Source organism: Sparus aurata, chromosome 8 (assembly GCF_900880675.1).
Source record: "Sparus aurata chromosome 8, fSpaAur1.1, whole genome shotgun sequence".
NCBI lineage: Eukaryota > Metazoa > Chordata > Actinopteri > Spariformes > Sparidae > Sparus > Sparus aurata.
In genome coordinates, this window is record NC_044194.1 from 31,690,704 (window position 1) to 31,711,200 (window position 20,497).

At 44.3% G+C, this 20,497-nt stretch overlaps 1 protein-coding gene across 8 annotated transcripts in view; it reads left to right on the forward strand.

Moving 5' to 3' along the window:
* Positions 1–20,497, forward strand: part of vps9d1 (VPS9 domain containing 1) — a 67,075-nt gene that overhangs the window by 12,349 nt on the left and 34,229 nt on the right. For 7 of the 8 annotated variants that reach the window (XR_003984871.1, XM_030425371.1, XM_030425369.1 and 4 more), the window contains 8 exons: positions 6,901–6,963; positions 8,770–8,822; positions 13,448–13,535; positions 13,862–13,947; positions 15,156–15,304; positions 15,843–16,196; positions 16,349–16,478; positions 19,083–19,276. Coding sequence is in view for 7 of the 8 variants with exons in the window: in XM_030425371.1 (XP_030281231.1) it covers positions 6,901–6,963; positions 8,770–8,822; positions 13,448–13,535; positions 13,862–13,947; positions 15,156–15,304; positions 15,843–16,196; positions 16,349–16,478; positions 19,083–19,276 (1,117 nt within the window). In the remaining variant the exon portion in view is untranslated. The remainder of the gene's footprint in view (positions 1–6,900; positions 6,964–8,769; positions 8,823–13,447; positions 13,536–13,861; positions 13,948–15,155; positions 15,305–15,842; positions 16,197–16,348; positions 16,479–19,082; positions 19,277–20,497) is intronic. The other variant, XM_030425373.1, reaches the window with a different exon arrangement.

Here is a 20,497-nt window from a genome sequence, read left to right on the forward strand (position 1 = left end):
TTCGAGGACAGGGGGAAGAGGTACTCTGCTGTTACCTGCTGTAGTGATGATCTGTTCAGCCAGATCCGCATCAATCCTTTTGACTGTGTTGTAGCTGACACACACTCCGTGATGGTTAAGTGAGGTCACTAGCTCTTTTGATCGTGTCAGACTGTGCACTCCTTGAGCCACCATGACATGAAAAGGTGTTGGTTCCTTGGCATCAGTCAGGATGTAATGCATCATTTGAAATACTACATCCATCTTCAGCTGAGAGGTTGATTTTCCCTTGATAATGTAAGTGCAAAACTCTTCCCATTTTGGTGGTCGGTTCTTAATGAACATGTTTTTGGACAATTGAAGGTCTTGGGGATCACAGAAGCTATGCTGCAGTCCGAAGCTGTAATCTTTCATCTCCTTTGCCAGCACAGTTGCAACTTGTTGGACATGGGAAACTCTCAGGGTCTCTACCAAGGCCTGTGGAGAACTGTTTGTACAAAGTACCATCTGGGACATTCGTTTGTTACTCGGGTATGTAAAGCAGACAGCGTATCCATACAGCTGGATGATTAGCCTCTTTACAGCCTTGTTTGACACTGTTTGGGATGGACCTTCATTTAGTCTGTCTCTGATGGAATTCAGACTGTGTGCTGATTTACTAAAATTAATTCCAAGGGCTAAAAACCTAGCCTTGAAGGACTCGTTTTCGGCTGTTACTGTGTCTTCCATTTCAAGGTTTTCCATTATTTCATTAATTTTAGCTTCATATTTATGGAAATAGTCCCTACAGCAATGGTTGTGATACATGACATCAGCTGCAAAAACATCATCTACACTAGTCATGGCTGCTGTTTCTGTGTATATATGGTCCTTGAACAACATGGCTGCATTTAGAAGTTTTTGAGCCATTGGTTTTTCACAGATTCTGTATAATGTGTGGATTTTCTTCTGTTGAACTGTTTTGATATCCGCGCCACAAATGATACAGACATTTTTTGTTACACTGGACTTGAATCTCTTGCTGCGTCGCTCAGATGTATTATTACTTGTCTCCTGCTGAGATGATTGTGATTGTTCTAATGGATGGGTTATGCTCTTAGCCCTATATCCCTCTGTCTCCATATCCCTTTGAAACTGTCTGTAGCAAGATGAGGTGTGGTATTTCATGCGGCCCTGCTCTTGAACTGTCAGTCGAAGAACCCTGTCAGCCCAAGTGTCATTACTTTTTGTTTGTTGGGCAAGAGAAACAATACTATCCCTTCCAGTTTCACCACTGGAGAGCCAATCAGATAGTTTCCTCTTCTTCTGGCATAGGATGCAATTCTCAAGATTTATTTCTTTGGCTGGAGCATTGAGAGGCACCTCATCCTGAAAAAGAAACAATTATACTATAATTTAACTGATGGACAAAGCTAAGACTACAGTTGTGCTCTAGAATCAAATATCTTTGACCCCTCTTGACCTCTAGTCTTTAGTAGAAGGGGGACCCAGTAGATGTACTGTAACATTCACGAACTGATAAAATGTATCACCTTTAAGTGCACCCTCCCTTTACTGAGGAGCCTTTCCATTTTTTTAATCCGCAAAATACAGATAGACCTACATATTATATATTACATACATAACATATTAAGTGTAAATAACTTAAAGCTGATCTTACCATGTTTCTCACGTTATGGGGAATTATCTCTCTTACATGGGATGGGTTTTATTTTTAATGTCTGTGGAGCTGTCTTGGGGCTCTCATGCTGTGAATAAGGGATGTAGCGGTTAAAGGTTACCGTTTAAGTTTTAGTTACCATGGTAACCGCCGCGGTCGATAACCACGGCGTGGAAAACTCGCGAGATACGCATGCGCAGCGCGCAACGTGCGCTTGTTATGTAGTGAAGAAGACATGGCGAAGGGAGGACGTGATAGTAGCGGCCCTCAAGGCGTTTTTCCGCTTCAAGGAGAACCAAATCTGCAGTCTGGGCGTATTGTGGTTGTTATAAGAATGCTCAGGGACAGCTGGTCGAGGATGGCAGCCCTGTCTGCAGGAGCTGCGAGAAGAAAGTTGTTGCGAGGGGCGGCAACACATTTAATTTATTTACTTTCACTTTACGACCATCACCATCAGCTGTTCAGCGAATGCAATGTAAGTTAACCTTAAGCTCGGGTGCATGATGTTTGTGTATGTCGAGTTTTCTCTGTCTAATTTGCTGTTGTCACTAATGTAAACTGACCAAATAGTGATAGTGGTATAACTGAACGAAGTTGATCCGTGATTTGGCACGTTATCTGAACCGCGTATTAACTGTAGATTTCACTTTTTAAAGTCGACCTAATAATTCCCCGAATATTGATGCAGAGCTGCAGTGAGGAGGATTTGAGACAAACACGTACTGGGTGGACTGAGTTAGTGAACAAACTGACTGAGATGACTGACTTTCATCTCAGCTCCGTTCACCTGAGCAGCGTCTACCTGTGGCTCAGCAGACATCTGACCAATCAGGCCGACCAAGTCCACTGACAACAGATGAGCAGGCAGACAGAGAGACAGACAGCCAATATATATCCAGCCAGTAATATCAGCAATATATCATACTTGTGGATTATTTGTAGAATAGCCTATAGATAAGGAATACTATAAAATGGTGAATGTAACAAGTGTCTAGATAGAGATGAGAGCCAAAATAGAGTATTCATAATTAATTAAGCAATAATCCTTTTTGCTTTTATCTAAAAAAATGTCCAACCTGTTTCTAACAAAAGTGATATGATCTAAATTGTGAGTTTTGTGATCTGCTGGTTGCACCCTTAGTATTAAGTAACAATGACAGTAATAATTAATGATGACATGTTTTATTCATTTTTTTTTAACAGAGAGGGTCTGCTGGCCAATCGAGTGCTGCTGCCAGTACATCTCATTCTACCGTATTTAAGGTTTATTTAGCACAGTTTTGATACAGTCTTTTATACTTATTTAATGTTGATTTTGCAGTGTTTTGTTAAGGTTTTGGATTTGGGCTATTTTAATATATAATAAATCTATTTAAATATAAATCTTGGTGAAATTATTTCAATTTATCAGTGTATCAGTGTTTTTTCAGCATTTTGAAGACATTTTAAAAATATACCGATAACTGTGATAATTTTTGTCACTATTACCGCGGTGTGAAACTTTCATACTGTTACATCCCTACGTGGCAACATTGAGTGCTTAAATAGACATCTAAGACATTTGTAAGTGAATTCTGAAGAATGAAAAAGAAAATAATTTGAACCTGGCTTTATCCAATTTTGACATATCTGTTCTGAAAGTTATGCAAATTAGCACACGTTTAATCAGATAATGGCCTATTTGCATATTAAAACATAAAATCCATGAAGACTTCCAATACAAAAGATGTTTGTATTGATGTCAGTGATCAACATGTGAAGTTTCGTGGTGATATCTATAAGTTAAAATTTTTGCCCCATTCATGCCCCATTCATGCCCCATTCACCTGTTGGACAAAAAAGGCGTGGCCATTTTAGGGGGTTTCGTCCCGGATAGCGAATTTCGCACAGTTCCCATGTTATTCCTTAGGGTCATATTAGTCTAGAACAGTTGAGAAATTCTCTCCCAAATGAAGTGCCCACAAATCTGACCCAGGTCCTAGACTACTAGCCTCTTTAACACAAGCCCTTTTTAAACAGCCTCTCCGCATTATCTCCGGAGCGGTGGTTCGCCAATTCTCCGCCGATGGTGATTCACACAGAGCGAATCATCTCCGCCTTCACGTGTGTAATTCACACAGAAAGCCGGCGCTGCGGCTCCTAAAGAGGCGTGACGGTACACGTCATGTTGATGACGTCGGTGTTTCCCCAGGTGTTCCCCTGTTAATCCAAACCCGCGGATAGTTTATAATCATATGGATGCTGTTATAATGTGTAGTGATTGAGATCCTGACCCACCAAACATCCTGGAAAGTGACGGAGTTAAGTTTTTCACGTTAAATTACATAATTTTACATAATTATACATAATCGCCATCAGTAAACAGGTTGCTGTCTGACTCTGTCACTCACGGGGATGGAGGCTGTTTTCTGGTGTAAAGTTCGGTGAAGTCTCGGTCCGGAGAGCTGACGGTCGCGGTGATTTATTTTCATCACAAACACTTGGTGAGTTAAAGTTTTTGCCGGTGACAGACGCTGTTTTTCGGGCAGAAATGTGACGAAGAGTTGGCAGGACGGACAGGAGGACGGACGCTTCTCCTCGTACAGCTGTGGTATTTGTTTCCCTCATATAAGTTGCCAAAGACAGTTACAGTTACTACGTTACTTTTGTTCGGTTCTGTAACGTTGCTTTGTGGGACATTTCTCTGTATTTAGTTGAGTGAAGGACCTGTGCAGTTTTCAGACTGCACGACCGACACACCCCCGCTCCGCGCCTCCGGATTATCCGTTCACACTGGGATGGCTCACCAATAATGCGGCCCTGATACTACCTCCAGAGGCGGATCAGCGCCGGAGCGTAATTTCCCCCCTCTTCGCATCTGAAACAAACTTTCACACAGGGGAGGGTGCGGAGAATTGGCGCAGGATCCCCGCATGCAAACGGCAGTGTGAAAGAGGCTACTAATTGCATCCTCCTTGGCTCAGCTATAATGCTAGCTAGCTTAGTTGGCTTGGTTAGTTAGCCTCTTGTCCATGAGTAGATGCTCACTTCCTTCTGCGCTATAATATGGAAAGAAAATAGTTCCTACAGGAAATTGCTCCCAACAAGGTCTGCGGATTAGCTTGAGTACGCATGTCAGGCTTTCTGGAAAAGACATTGCTGTTTAGTCTGCAATTATATTGTTGGCGCTTTGAGCACCACAAGCCAAGTTTCTTCTATTTTCCATTATATTGGAGAGAAGGCAGACATCTCTATGGACGATATCTCTGCAACTTGGCCACTCACACCTAACAATTTACATGGAAAAATAGCACTACAGGTAGCAGGAAAAAATATGACTTTGGGCTGAAATGCACCTTTCACTTGTTTAAGCTATTCCTTTCACACTATATCTTTGTAATTAAGAAATTAAGATGGCTCTAGTATCAATGGGCTTTTGTAAATTTAAGGAATACCCAAAACGTGTATTCCTTCTATTGCTTTTGCGAAACAGCCTCTCACTTAACAATTTATTCGTGTGGGGTGGGGGGAAAAAAACGGAAAGAGATTAAGAATTTCTTGCGATACTTCTGGTGTGATATCTTGCCGCATCTTGATGATGAATGAATACCTGCGTGAGGTGGAAGTCAGGCAGCAGTGTAGTGATCTCTGTACCGCATGGGTTGTTAAATAGATAACGCCTCAGCTAAAAAGCAGCACTTTCTCCTCCAATCATACTTGTCTCAGTGGTGAAAACAATCGCCTGACAGTGAAATAATGGTGAGCGAGACTCACAAAACGATTAATGAGTAAATTGGTCACGATGAAGAGACATGCTCTGACCTGAAACGCTTATCCCGATATTCACTTTTTGCTTCTGCGGAGACGTTGTCATTCACGTGAACTTGTCATTCAGACACGGAAAATGTGCTTACTGGAGAAAACTGAAGGCTTTTGTAAAGGTAAAGTAAGTCGCCTATATGCTCGCTAATTAATGCTACGTAGGCACACTGAACTGTCAGCCAGCACTTACTTCATGTTTTAACAGAGGCAACATTCAGTTTTCAGACGTCAAAGCCTCAGAACCGCGCGGCACTACCGCTAAACTGTTTGCGTTTGTTCAGGATGTCAGTATCACAGCATTCACAGGAACTTAAGTGTGTGATGCAAACCACTCTGGCAGGGATCACCTCAAGTTTTAATACCGTCTTTAGGTTGCGGTTGAAATAGCTGTAGTTTTGTTGTAATTTAGACTTTTGGTCATGTTGTGTTTTCCCTATCTTTGTGGTGCAGGCTGTAACATGGCAATGGTTGCTTCTTAACGCTTTTATGCGTCATTTATCGAATCTCAAAGTAAAAACCTTTTTTTTTCAATGCTTGTGAAAAATCATGCCAATAAAGTTTTTTTCCTGCAATATGTTACTTTGAAGAAGTTGTGTAGCCTCCTTAAAAAGTTATTCAAGAATAACTATACAGTCATTTTAACTATCTGGAAACCAGACAAGTACATACAATACTTTTCAACTACTTAAAACAGATTTTGATAACATTGTTCTTGTACATTTTTGTCTATGACTGAAAATGCATCTTTCCACAATAGTGGATGTTATGCACCAAAGGATATTTTCTGCCCATTGGACCTTTATTTAGAAAAGAAATGCCTATATTTAGATTAAATCATGAAAACTTTTGAATGTTTCCTTAAACTGTTCAACTTTAGATTATAGCATTATTTGAAATAAAGCATACAAAATAAAGCTGATCTAAAATAAAAAATACAGAGTATGACTTTTGTGCGTCATGTCCACTGCAGTGGAAATATGTATTTTCAGTCACATAACAATTGTACAAGAATTGGATAAAAGTATTGTAACTCCATGGCTGAAAATGGTGTCTGTGTATCTGTCCGCTGTAGTGTGCGAAAGTGTTAAATTACCCACGGTAAAGCACCATTTTAATGACTTTTGTGAATGGATTGTAGATTTTAGATGGGAATGAGGATAGGGTGTGACATAGTGATTGGCAACACATTTCCAGACCTCACTATGTTGGATGTACAGTATGTGTATATTTCTCCAGCACTGAGAAGATGGGGATGGCTACGTGAGACTATGTTGGTAGAAACTACCTGAATATTGGTAATGCTGGTAATACCTTATGTTAGTTCTGAGATAAACTGGATTTTTCTCGACAGGGGCAATTCACATGTTAATATAACATTATATTATATTGTTCCTCAGACATATTTAATTGCATGAATGCATGTATTTAAAGCAATTTCCTCCCCTCTTTTTCCATTACAGACGCTTTCTCTTCAAAGGCATATGATGGAGAACCTCATTATAGCCAAAGCCAGACAGGATGCTGTATCCTTCTGTTGTCAGCTGGTGTCCTATATCGCTATGTGGTAGAAAGATGAAAGCCAGCTTTACTAAAATCATCAATTTTTTTCGCTGAAGCAGTGTGTGATATTCCTTATATCTTCTGTAAACATTTTCCTAGCTGTCCAATTCCCTGAAGTAGGTGCAGTGAGGTGTGTGCAGGAATGGGCAGACGAGAAATATTAATACTGCGCGGACACTCTCCCGGGGGGGCCTAAGTAGGCTAAAATTAATTAATAAAAAATCACGAAAATTCCCCCCCATGTCAAAATGTAAGTGGTTGGACTATTATAACACACAAACAAATCATCCTTCTGGCAACTTTTTGTTTGTTTGTCAAAAGCGACTGGTGTTATTGGAGACTTTTGTGGTGTTTGGAGACTGACTTGAAAGCACGTATCACTCTGCAGTTACTGTGCTCAACGAGCAGCGGGTGCTGCCGTGAGTCCCTCCCCCGTCCAAAAGCACTCACAGGCGGTCAGTCCCTCAGTACCTCGCGCAGCAGTCCAGCCTGCAGTTGGAGCAGAGAGGAGACACACACCACTCCGCGTCCAGGCTACAAATGAATCGCGGATGCGCATGGCCGCCGCCGTCCCCGCCCTGGCGTACAGAGCGGGGTGTAAATGTACCGTATATTACCAAATAATAGCCGGGTTTCAATTAACTGCAGGGTCCCTTTAAACGCTGGGTGCAGATGTATATTTTGATAATATCCAAATAAATAAATAATTCATTAATTTTTTTTAAATCAAGGAAGAAGACGTGACCACTGACACTGCACATTTTTCTTGGCTTTTTCTGGCTCCGGTGCAGCAAAAAATAAAAAGTACGACTTTAAATTCAAACTTTCTGTCGTAAAATGTGCAGAGGAAATCTCGGGAGAAGCAGCCGCTAGAAATTTCTCTGTCGACCCCAAGAGAGTGAGAGACTGGCGGAAAAATCAAACTGAGCTTCAGCGTCTGTCCGAGGAGGACAGCAACAGGGCCAGGCTGCCTGCTGGAGGGAGGAAGAAGGCTAGCGAGGAGCCTGAGATAAACATGCGGGAATGAGTTATCGGCAAACGGGCACGCCACGAGAGAGTGTCCCGCAAAATGATCAGGACGATGGAGAAACAAATGTACGCCACTGTGAGTGACAGCAGAGATGAGGAGTTTGCAGCGAGTGCTGGTTGGCTGAATCGTTTCCTCCGCCGCAACAACTTCACTTGCAGAAGGATGCCAGAGAATTCACCGAGAAGCTGGTGAAGTTTGTGACATTTTCATCCCGGATTTTTGTGAGAAAGGAATTAAATGTCTGTCCCAAATTGCCGCCTGGTATGTTCACTGATTGAAACAAATAAATGCCCCGACTATTATTTGGTATTTTACGGTACGATAACTCTCCCGGCCGGGGAGAGAGACACGCATCACAGTGCTCAACTGCAGACACATCAAAGAGGTGACAAGACGAGACTCATCATGACTGACAGGCATCAAGGCCACTCAGCGTTACCTTACCGACCAGCCCCCAGATAATTTTATTCACCAAAACAGGGCCTTTGGCAATTCTGGACAGCTGTTTTTTTTCTTTCGTTTTTTTCCTTCTTCCTTCATGGGCCCCTGTCGGCGTGTGTGCGTGTGTGTGTGTTTCGGGGCTGTGTTCTGCGATGAACCAGCTTTGGGGGGGCCCAGCTTGCAAAAGGTTGAGAACCCCTGCTTTAGGTCATTGGCTGTTTTTGATTTTTCTGGTTTGTTTTATTGATTCCCCTTATTTGTTAGGACTTAAGTTTCTTAATGTCCATTGTAACATTAGCTCCAGCGGAAGATGGAGGAGAGAAGACTAAGACTACAGGAAGAGGCCAACAGGTACGCCATGGTTATCCACACTAAAAATTTGTGTGGATGCCTCTTTACAAGCATGCATGTTACTGAAACACATAGCTATAATAACCTTTTGAAAGGGATCCAGAACTTTGCTATTGACTTTGACTAAATTCAGTTTAACTATAACCCTGTCTTAAGTTAGTTCCTTCTCGTGCCTCCTAAGCTTTTAAATAAAAAAAAAAAAAAAAAAAAATGCATGTAATAGTGCATGAAAAAGCCTCACTAAAAAGTCTGTGGCATTATATATTAATGTTGTTATCTTAGATTAAAGCACTCAGTAAATTCTTGGAAAGGATTATGTCAGTGTTAGAAATTCAGTTTTGCCATTCCACTAAAAATACCCACTCAAAATTATTAGAGAGGGAAAACTCTGGTTATTGTTTTCAAATGATGAGTATTGTTAGATTGTTTTTTTTCTTAACAGAAAGTGAGATATGATGGTCTTGTCAGGTCGGGGTTTTAAAGGGAAGACTATGGAAAGGGGAAGGTGGACCCAAATGCAGTAACACACGAGAGGCAAGGCGTGGGGAAACAAAAGGCGAGCTTTTATTTAACAAAAGCTGAATTTCACAAAAACAGAAGCAGACAAAACGGGGGCAAGAGGCAAAGTAACAAAAGAAAGCTATGCAAAGTAGCAACCAAAAACAGCAAGACAAAGTTCAAATCAAAAGCAAAGTTCAAATCAAAGGCAAAATGCAAAACTCAAATCCAAAAACACATACCGTGGGGAACAAGGATCAGACAGGAGCAGGCACATGGACGGGAGCATGGACAAAGACAGACGCTGACAAAAACAATGACCAGACAAGGAGTGAAGGGAACACAGAGACTAAATACACAAATACTGATGACAAGACGAGGAACAGGTGAGGTGGACCAACAGGTGAGATAACGAAGGGGAGGAGCACATGAGAACATGAAGGGACCAGGGCAATGGACAGAGGGAGCCAGAGGGAACATAGGAAAAAACACAGGAGAACTTAAAGGACACATGAGGGCATGGGAAAAACAAGACACAAGACAAGATACATAGACAGAAATCAAATACAAGAAACTACAAGACAAAACCAGACACAACAACCAAGAATCTACAGTCATGACAGTACCCCCCCCTCAAGGGACAGCTCCCAGATGTCCCTCAAAACTTAAGTCCAAGTGAAGCTGGGAGGGTGGAGGGGGGTCAGGAGGAGGGCCAAGGTCCAAAACAGGAGAGTGGAGGCGAGGACTGGAGCCCACTGGAGGCCGGGGGCGTGGGCTGGGGCCCCCTAGAGGTCGGGGACGTGGACTGGGACCCACTAGAGGCCGGGGACGAAGACGAAGACGTAGGCGTTCTGGAGGCCGGCGACGAAGGCGAAGGCGTGGGCGCTCTGGAGGCCGGCGACGAAGGCGAAGGCGTGGGCGCTCTGGAGGCCGGCGACGAAGGCGAAGGCGTGGGCTGGCACCCACTGGAGGCCGGCGGCGAAGGCGAAGGCGTGGGCTGGCACCCACTGGAGGCCGGCGGCGAAGGCGAAGGCGTGGGCTGGCACCCACTGGAGGCCGGCGGCGAAGCGGGGGCTGGGACCCACTGGAGGCCGGTGGCGGAGGCGAAGGCGTGGGCTGGGGCCCACTGGAGGCCGGCGGCGAAGACGTGGGCTGGGACCCACTGGAGGCCGGCGGCGAAGACGTGGGCTGGGACCCACTGGAGGCCGGCGGCGAAGGCGAAGGCGTGGGCTGGGGCCCACTGGAGGCCGGCGGCGAAGACGTGGGCTGGGACCCACTGGAGGCCGGCGGCGAAGACGTGGGCTGGGACCCACTGGAGGCCGGCGGCGAAGACGTGGGCTGGGACCCACTGGAGGCCGGCGGCGAAGACGTGGGCTGGGACCCACTGGAGGCCGGCGGCGAAGCGGGGGCTGGGACCCACTGGAGGCCGGTGGCGGAGGCGAAGGCTGAAGCCCTCTAGAGGCCGGATCGCTGAATGGGAAACCCTCCTGGGCCTTGGCCGGACCACCAACAGAGGTTCGCAGGGAGCTGGTGGCCTGTGAGCCAATAAAGGGTCGCTGGCGGCAGACGACCTCGGCCTGGCCTCCGACCAAGGAGCTGGCACTGGACTTGGTACTGGCCTCGGCCGGTCCTCCGACCGAGGAGCAGACACAGGACTTGGCGTGGGACTCGGCCGGGCCTCCGACCGAGGAGCAGGCGCTGGACTTGGCGTGGGACCCGGCCGGGCCTCCGACCGAGGTGCAGGAACGGGCCTCGGCGTGGGCCCCGGCCGGGCCTCCGACCGAGGTGCAGGAACGGGCCTCGGCGTGGGACCCGGCCGGGCCTCCGACCGAGGTGCAGGAAGGCCTTCCGACCGAGGTGCAGGAACGGGCCTCGGCCGGGCCTCCGACCGAGGTGCAGGAACGGGCCTCGGCCGGGCCTCCGACCGAGGTGCAGGGTCTGGACTTGGCATGGGACTCAGCCGGGCCTCTGACCGAGGAGCAGGGACAGGCCTCGGCCGGTTCTCCGACCGAGGACTCGGCACTGGACTCGGAGCAGGAGCAGGCCTCGGCCCGTCCTCCGACCGAGGTGCTGGGACAGGCCTCGGCCGGTCCTCCGACCGAGGAGCTGGGACGGGACTTGGCATGGGCCTCGGCTGGTCGTCCGACCGAGGAGCAGGGACGGGCCTCGGCCGGGCCTCCGACCGAGGAGCAGGGACAGGACTCGACATGGGCCTCGGCCGGTCCTCCGACCGAGGAGCAGGGACAGGACTCGACATGGGCCTCGGCCGGTCCTCCGACCGAGAAGCTGGGACAGGACTCGGCATGGGCCTCGGCCGGTCCTCCGACCACCCCAAGTGGCAGGAACAGGCGCCATCGGGTCCACGGCCACTGGCAGGTGTCGACCGGGCCGCCGACTGAGGGCCAGCTGGAACCGTTGTCAGCCATTCCGTCAAAGTGGATGACCCAGCTGGCATCGGCTGGGCAGCCAACACAGGAGCTGGGAATCGAGCTGAGGCATGGTCCGTGGCCGGAGCTGAGGCATGGTCCGTGGCCGGAGCTGAGGCATGGTCCGTGGCCGGAGCTGAGGCATGGTCCGTGGCCGGAGCTGAGGCATGGTCCGTGGCCGGAGCTGAGGCATGGTCCGTGGCCGGAGCTGAGGCATGGTCCGTGGCCGGAGCTGAGGCATGGTCCGTGGCCGGAGCTGAGGCAGGAGTTTGGGCTGGGACCCCAGAGCCTGACTTCAGGGAGCCAGGACGTGGACGGGCTTGTCGCTTTCTCGGTGGAGCCTTGTAGGCCCGCCGGGTTCCACAAAAAGGAGACATTTTAGCTGAGGCATGGGCTGAGGCATGGGCTGGTAGCTTGGCTGCGGCTGAAGAAACCAAGGCCTTTCTGAGGTTAGCCAGCTCCGCTATAAAGAGTGCGACACACGGAATTTCCTTCAACCAAGGCCTAATAAACAGTTCTTCATCAAAACTTGCTATGGCTCTTAGCTTCTTTTCTGTGTCAGCCTCTCCACTGACAACCTCCAACAGTCTGTCCCCTAGCCTACAAAGCTGTAGGCTGTAGTCTGCTGGGTCCATTTTAGGTCTGGTCATTCTGTCAGGTCGGGGTTTTAAAGGGAAGACTATGGAAAGGGGAAGGTGGACCCAAATGCAGTAACACACGAGAGGCAAGGCGTTGGGAAACAAAAGGCGAGCTTTTATTTAACAAAAGCTGAATTTCACAAAAACAGAAGCAGACAAAACGGGGGCAAGAGGCAAAGTAACAAAAGAAAGCTATGCAAAGTAGCAACCAAAAACAGCAAGACAAAGTTCAAATCAAAAGCAAAGTTCAAATCAAAGGCAAAATGCAAAACTCAAATCCAAAACACATACCGTGGGGAACAAGGATCAGACAGGAGCAGGCACATGGACGGGAGCGCTGACAAAAACAATGACCAGACAAGGAGTGAAGGGAACACAGAGACTAAATACACAAACACTGATGACAAGACGAGGAACAGGTGAGGTGGACCAACAGGTGAGATAACGAAGGGGAGGAGCACATGAGAACATGAAGGGACCAGGGCAATGGACAGAGGGAGCCAGAGGGAACATAGGAAAAAACACAGGAGAACTTAAAGGACACATGAGGGCATGGGAAAAACAAGACACAAGACAAGATACATAGACAGAAATCAAATACAAGAAACTACAAGACAAAACCAGACACAACAACCAAGAATCTACAGTCATGACAGGTCTAGTACATGTACTGGCATTCTATTTTGCATTTACACAGAAAATGTGTGAAATAAATCAGCATGTCCATATTTTTGGTAGCTATTAGAATAGCTACTAATTATTGACTAATTCATATAGACAGGTCTGAAATTTAAACCAACATGTAGAAGGGACAGTGAATCTGCCCGCTTAACTGTATCTGTGGATGGTATGTGTATGTGTCAGAGTCTCAAGCTCAGTCACTTCCAAAATAATGCATTGTGGCTGGAAAGAATGTTGATACTTAAGATGATAATACGGATAACTGGTCAGTATGTTTCAATAATACATAGTTAGCTGACTGGTATGCCATTACAATTGGTTACAGCGCAGTGAAGCAAGTAAAGATGTTCAAAATATTTTGTCTGTGTTTTTGTAATTACAGGAGATTTGCAGCATCTGGCGCAATGACTGCAGAGGAGCAAGAGCAGCGTATTCTATATACAAATGTACTGGAGTATGAGCAAGATCATGTACGTTTGCAAGTAATCATTATAAATGTGTTAAAACTACTGAAAGAAGCCATACCAAGTTACCTCAGCTCCAAGTGATGCCTTTAGTAGCACTTGCTTGGTCTGGCTATCAAAGCCTGAATATTATGACTGAGGCAAACAACTCTAGACTTATGTGTAGCTGTTTCTTATCATTCTCACACAACTGATGAAAATAATTGTACATTTTGTACTTATCAACTTTATATTGATCTGTTAAGTTAAAATGAGTCAACCAATCAATCAGTTATTTAAAATACTAAATGTAGTTGCCACTAATTTTTTTTTATATATATCTGTCTCCTTAGGATTGGCCCAAACTGTGGAAAGCTAACATGAAGAAGAATCCTGACGATGTTGCATTAGTGTCGGGTCTAGTCTCATACCTGTTTAGGTAAGTGTCTGTAACATGAGCATTTCAAATACAGTTAAAGATAAAATTTGAGTTTTTGTCCCAATGTGATCCAGTTTTTAGGTGTAGTAAATCATTTTTTTTTCCAGAGATAGGCTGTAAAGGAAAGAAAGTAAAATAGTTTTATTGAAACTGAAATTCAGGGAGAATTTCCCTGGACCTGAAAGACCTTGCTCATACAAACTTGTAGAAAATGTGTAACTACTTAGTGTTTCTCACAGAATCAGACTTTAATAGTGGCGGTGGCTGTCCAGCTGGGGTGCCATAGAGCATGCACATGCGACTTCTGACGACCAAGCCGACTACCTTCCGGTTTAGTGAGCTAACTTGGATTGGGATAAAATGTAACTGTGAGGCTCGTCAAGACTCTCCAAATTGTATTGGACTGAAATGTCCAAATTGGGCCAAAAAAATTAGTCATTTTTGGGGGTTATGAGGTTTTTATTTTTTTGCGTCTTTCACAATGTTAGTTTTTTGGAAAAAGTCCCCAGTGCATCACATGGTGGTGTAATTACACGGCTTGGCCAAGACAAACAGTGGTTTGGTCTTGACCTTTCGGGAGGTCTTGTGTTGGTATGACTCAGGTTGTTACTTGACAAACTGAAGTTGAAGCCAATACAACAGCTCTGCAATATACAGAATATATACATAAAAATCATATTTGTATGTCTATGGATTCTGTGGTGGAAAATCTCATTTAGAGGTGAACAAATAATAAATGATTCACACAAGGTTGTCTCGATGTAATTTAATAGATTTGTGTGGTAAAGCAAAGGACAAAGTTACAGTTTGCACACTCAGATATTTTGAGAAAGGGAGATTTTCCCAAATCTGTCCAACTGGCCAGACAGCCTTGGATGTACCCAACACATGACACGTGTGCGGGGAGCACAGAGTGCTACTGTGCACTTGTACATTAATCAGCGAGGTCACAAAAAGTAAGTCAAACAGTTCATAGTTGGGCCAAGTCATAGTTCAGAGTGCGAAAAAGTGTAATTAACCACAAGGTTTTGTTCAGTTACGTGAAATAGAACTGTGCAAGGTAATCCAAGATAACAATATGTGCGGTTAAATGCAAATGAGAAATGTTGCTACTACAGATTCCTCCTAGAGTTTCTAAAGCCGTGTATCAGTTTATTTTATTTCTATATTTATGTGTTTCATTTTGTTGTGTTTAACTATGTCCTCAGCCGGTCTGACCATCCAGTGGTGAAGCTGCTGAGGAAACACCAGTACCGACTTTACAACAGGCTCTACCCCATTGTCAGCAAAGGCCTCCCTCAGAGTCCTGCTCTGACACTGAGCCCATCACGCAGCACTCATAACCTTCTTCATCCAGGTAGGACCCAAGCCAGGTGCTAGTGTTGTGGATTGTTCAAGAAAATAATGGATTCACATCCATTTGGTTCATCTTGTCAGCTGCTTGTCTTGAACGTGTACAAGGCATTCAAGATAAGCCATTGGTGTCAAACTGATCCAGTAAAGGGCTGTGTGGCTGCAGGTTTTCATTCCAACCAAGCAAGAACACACCTGGCCCTTTACTTATAATATCTAAACCACAAATTACTAAAGTTATGACTGATTATTCATCCATCGTTCATGCTACTTTCTCCTTTGGTGTCCCTCAAGGTTCCATCTCAGGTTCTTTTTTATTTTCAGCTGCCTGCTAAATCAGGAGGTATGCAAAATGGTGTGTGGCCACGCCGCTATCATGACTAAAAGGAATGTACATGTTATTATTGTAATGCAGTAATAAATTGTAATAAAGTAATGGCAAAGGAGCCATGCTGTTCCCCTGTGTAGCTATAGGTTAAAACACTTCAGTAAAAGGTGCTACATTATCTTTAATACATTTGCCAACTTTATTGATCATACAGAGAACCTGAGGAAGCCAACCAGGACTCTAGGCAAGAGCGCTAGTGGCCAGATCTTCAGCCCTGGCTCTTCCCCCTCACTCTCTCATGACCTTGACACCAATTATAATGATGAGGAAGTAGAGGAGCCTCACACACAGGTCTCGGTGGATCGGGAGAACTCATTTGAAGATCTGGAGCAGTTCTTGACCCAGTTGGACTGGGCCCAGCCCCACAGCAGCACAGATGATACTGGCTCAGATTTAGAGCTGACCTACGATCAGTCGATGCAGGACGAGAGAAACACTCAGGAGATGGAGATGCGAGCACTGACAGAACACCTGAAGGCCATTGTCAAAGACATTCATATTGCAATTGGTGAGCATTATGATAGAGGATGTATGTGCCTGTGACAGCATATGCTGAATATGTCTTACCTGTTACTGGTGAAAATGTTAAGACAGAATTGTACATACGGTCAATGGAATCGTGGCTGAATATTAAATGGTAGTGGTGGTTGTATGTTACAGATCAGCTCCTGTCACTGTGTTTGCTATCCTTTGAGTGTCTAAACACTGCCAGCTCTAAAGACCTGTGCCTTGCCAGCATAGAGGAAGCCTTCTTCACGCCACTTTGGAGCGCCCTGTTGGCTCTTTTCAGGTAAGCGTATATTATGGATTATGGATCTTCTCACATGACCCATCCTACTTCGCCTCCAATTGGTTGGCTTCTTTGGTTGCTTTCTCTGTGTTTGACTCAAACTGTTGACATACACAGTAGCTCTGGTAATGTCTTTTGGAAGTTTATAAACTCTAGTTTTGTGGATAAACAGACTGACCTCTTCAGCCTCTCTCCAAGTCTTCTGCTGTCACAGTGCCTCTGGTCTTGTTAGGTAGAGTGGAGAGGCGAGCTGCCGACGGGCGGTCCTGCCCCTGCTCTGCCAACTGGTCTGTTCACTCTACCCACCGAGCCCAGAGACACTACAGCTGCAAGAGCCAGTCATGGTGGTTTGTTTACCAGGGCAACTACAGCTCACAGTCTGCTGCATCAGCTCCACTTCTGTCTGTTTGACTAACAAGAAAATCTATAATTACTACACCGGAAGAACCAGTTTTAAAACTTGTCAGATGTGTCAACGAGGAAACGTTTAATAGAATAGAATATTCCTTTATTGTCACTATACACATGTATAGTGTTTGAATGCTTGAGGTGTATAAACTCAGTTGCCAGTTTATTAGGTACACCTAGCCAAAGCTAATGTAGTCTTATGCTATGGTCATGCATGAACAGGTATTGGCATCTTTTTCTATTATTTTGTCCACCCAGTTTATAATGCTAAAGTTTGTAATTAAAAAAAGACACCTCACTGTGTAACACAGTACAATTCAACAGAAGTGAAATCTAGATCCCATAAAATGATTGTAAAACTGAATTAACATCTCTAAAACATGTTGCAGAAGGTTCTTAGTAATCCAGTTCATGGTAAATCTAATTGCTATATTGTAGGCAACTTGTCCTGTTTCAGTTTCTTGAAGATGTTTCACCTCTCATCCAAGAGGCTTCTTCAGTTCTTACTAACTGGAAGGGAGTTGCAGGCTTTCAACTTTGCAGGCTTATGTGTGGGGCCTTTCAGGATCATTAGGGTCATGTGTGAGCTCTGAGTTCCAGAGTTATTAGGGCCACTTGTGAGTCTTAAACCCAACTGGCCTTCATGTGGGTTGTAGGTTGGGTTGTGCATTGAGAGGCAGCAACAGAGCAGACTTTGACTGCTCTCTGCAGGCATGTTCTGTTTTGCAGGCTTATGGGGCTGAATCAGCAGAGAGGTGTTGGAGAAATGATGACACTCTCTATGAAGGAGTAATAAAATGTCTGTAGAATGTTCTTATTTACCCCAGAAGTATTGAGCTTCCTTATCTCCTGAGGAAGCTCAATACTTCTGGATCTTCTCAGTGTTGATATAGAGCAGTGTGCTCTTAATAGAGCAAAACAAAGAAGACGATCAAAAATTAGTATTTATCATTATTTCATTTGTTGTCAGAAAAACAAATCTGGAAGACAAATCAGTTAAATGAAGGCTAAAAACTAAGAGAGCCTTTTGTGAAAAGGATAAGAGGAAGATAGGAAAGTAATTCAAGATAAATTGTGTACTTTGTAAATTGTAATGTAAAAATATTAGTCTTCAGTTAGCTTGCACATGCAACAATACAACAGTATTCATTTAAGCGAATGACTGCTCATTGATTGATCATTGAAAATTGTTTGATAAAAACAACGCTGTGTGAAATTTAAATGAACCAAATTATAGATACAAGACAGTTAGAGGCATTTAAATTCATTTAGTGTTTTTTTTATTTTTTTTATTTTAATATTTAAACTTAACTCTTTAAATAAATGCAGAGCAAAGACATGGTAGACTTTTAGGAAGTCAGAAGGAGTTCAGGCAGTCAGTACTGTTCATGTTTATCATTATAATGCACATAAAGTGAAAATCTATGTTTGAATTGCATGTATTGTGTCCTAGAAATACAGTGTGGGTCAAGATCTCTGATGACAAGCATGTGGCAGTGCTACTCTGTGTCTTCCCAGCTTACTGCAACAATAATGACATTTACTGAATGTGTCGATCTCTTTTCACATGATTGCAGGACATCTTGCAATACCATATACAAATGTGTCATTCAGTTTTCTGTCATTCCTACTCTAGATGGTACCTTTTTGTTTGAGAGTAACTTAGAAGTGATTTGACTTGATTCGTTAGGTGGTCTTATTCTGACCCATATGAAATCAAAATAATGCCACAAAAAATTACCTGGCACAGACTCTTCGTGGAATGACAGACAGGGACCTGTTACAGGTTTAAGGAGCACAAGAGCTAAAGACAGATTCATATTTTCCTTAATTCTTCAGGCCAGAGTTAATTAATATTGATAAGGCAAGGTTGACGGTATGTGGCCCCCTGTGATGTCTCTGCAGGCTCTGCTGCAGGCTTCTCACCCATAAGCACAGTTATGTTGTTCAGTTGGAACACATGCCAAAGCCACCTAAAGGTCCCCCTGCAAATGTTTTTCCTGTCATCAAATTGCCATTGATGTTTTTCCCTGGAATTTGTCAAATTAACCAGTCAGCTACAGCAAATTAGTCCTTAGTTAAACTACCCTTCTTCTTCCAGAATGCCTCGTTGTGTGCCTCACTTACAAACATCCATTGTTAAATAATTATTTCTCTCGTGTTTTTACTCTGCTAACGTTTGTCTTTTTTTCTCAGGAAGGTCCACAGGGAAAGAGAGCAGGCCTTTGAGATGAGTATGAAGCTGTACCAGGATGCCTCGCCTGGAGTTGTTGGCGTTCCCTTGAAACTGTTCCCCCAAGAACCTGGTTCCTACCCCTATGAATCTGCTGTTCAGGAGCTTAAGCTTCTCATTACAGATTGCTGTCCACAGAGGAAGTTGGAATGTATTGGTGAGTCAGATTGTGTTGATTGTATTCTTACTCACACAGAGGTTGACTTTCAGGACAGATGGCTTCTCTTGGAGTGTATTCATTCAATCCCAAGAAGGAAAACCACCCTTTTCTGTACCATTACCTCAGATTTTGTGCTGACTCTCATCCGAGCCACTTTTTTTTCAGATTATCTGTAGGTCTTGACAAGTCTAAGATATTGAATTTAGTTTTCTCAACAAGTCATAAAGGACTTAGAAGGTATTAAAAAGTATTTATTTCACAAGTAATTTTATTTAAGAAATGTTTTTTCTATTGTCTGCATGCTGTAAGGAGATTTATTAATCCATAAACTAAAAGTGGGATTATTTTGACAGCAGATTATGCAGCAGGATGCTGTTTTCCATAATATCTTTGTACTTTGGATGGTATGATGGTAAAAGTGTTATCAAAATGCATTCTATGCAATGCAAGTCTTAATGAGTTAGTGGGTGAAACAAAGTTACATGGTTGGCCAAGGCAGTTGAGTAGCGTTTGCTCATTGGCTGATGGCCTTTCAAAATTAAGATGCGCAGGTAACTAATTTCATTCCTCAAATACTGTATGGTTTTTACACATGAGAATTTCCATTCCAGAAATGCATGTTGTAAACTATTTCACTGGCCACCCCATTAACTAATTGGCCACATTTTAGCACCATGGCCAGACATGGTCCAGCCATATACTAATTACTCCTCAAGTAGGCAGTTGAAATGACATGAGGCGCCATATATGATTACAATTAGGTCAACGGAATGTAAGGCAATGTTCATATGACCTGAGCTTCTTTAAACAAATCAGTGTTTTTAGTGCAATACAGATGTCTCTCATTTCAGATGATGCCATTATCACGGCTTTAAAGGTGCCACAACACATCAGAAAAGGAAGGGTGACTTTATTTTACCCAGCTGATTTTGCATTAGTTGCAGTGCGCACCAACAACCACCTGGTGGCACACGCAGTCTAGACTACAGACTGCCAGAGCTGGGACAGAGCAGATACGCAGAGACTACAGTGAAACCTATCAGCTCCGCTGGCGTGGCGGACGTAACGCAGCGGACACTATCCAGTGGATATAGACCTGAAAGCCTATGTGCCACTTCAGCCACTATCCAGTGGATTAAGTGAAAGTGTTGTTGCTAGTTTTAGACCGATGGTCTTAAAAAAAGTGTGATCAAGAGCATTGCTTGCTCATCTCAGAGC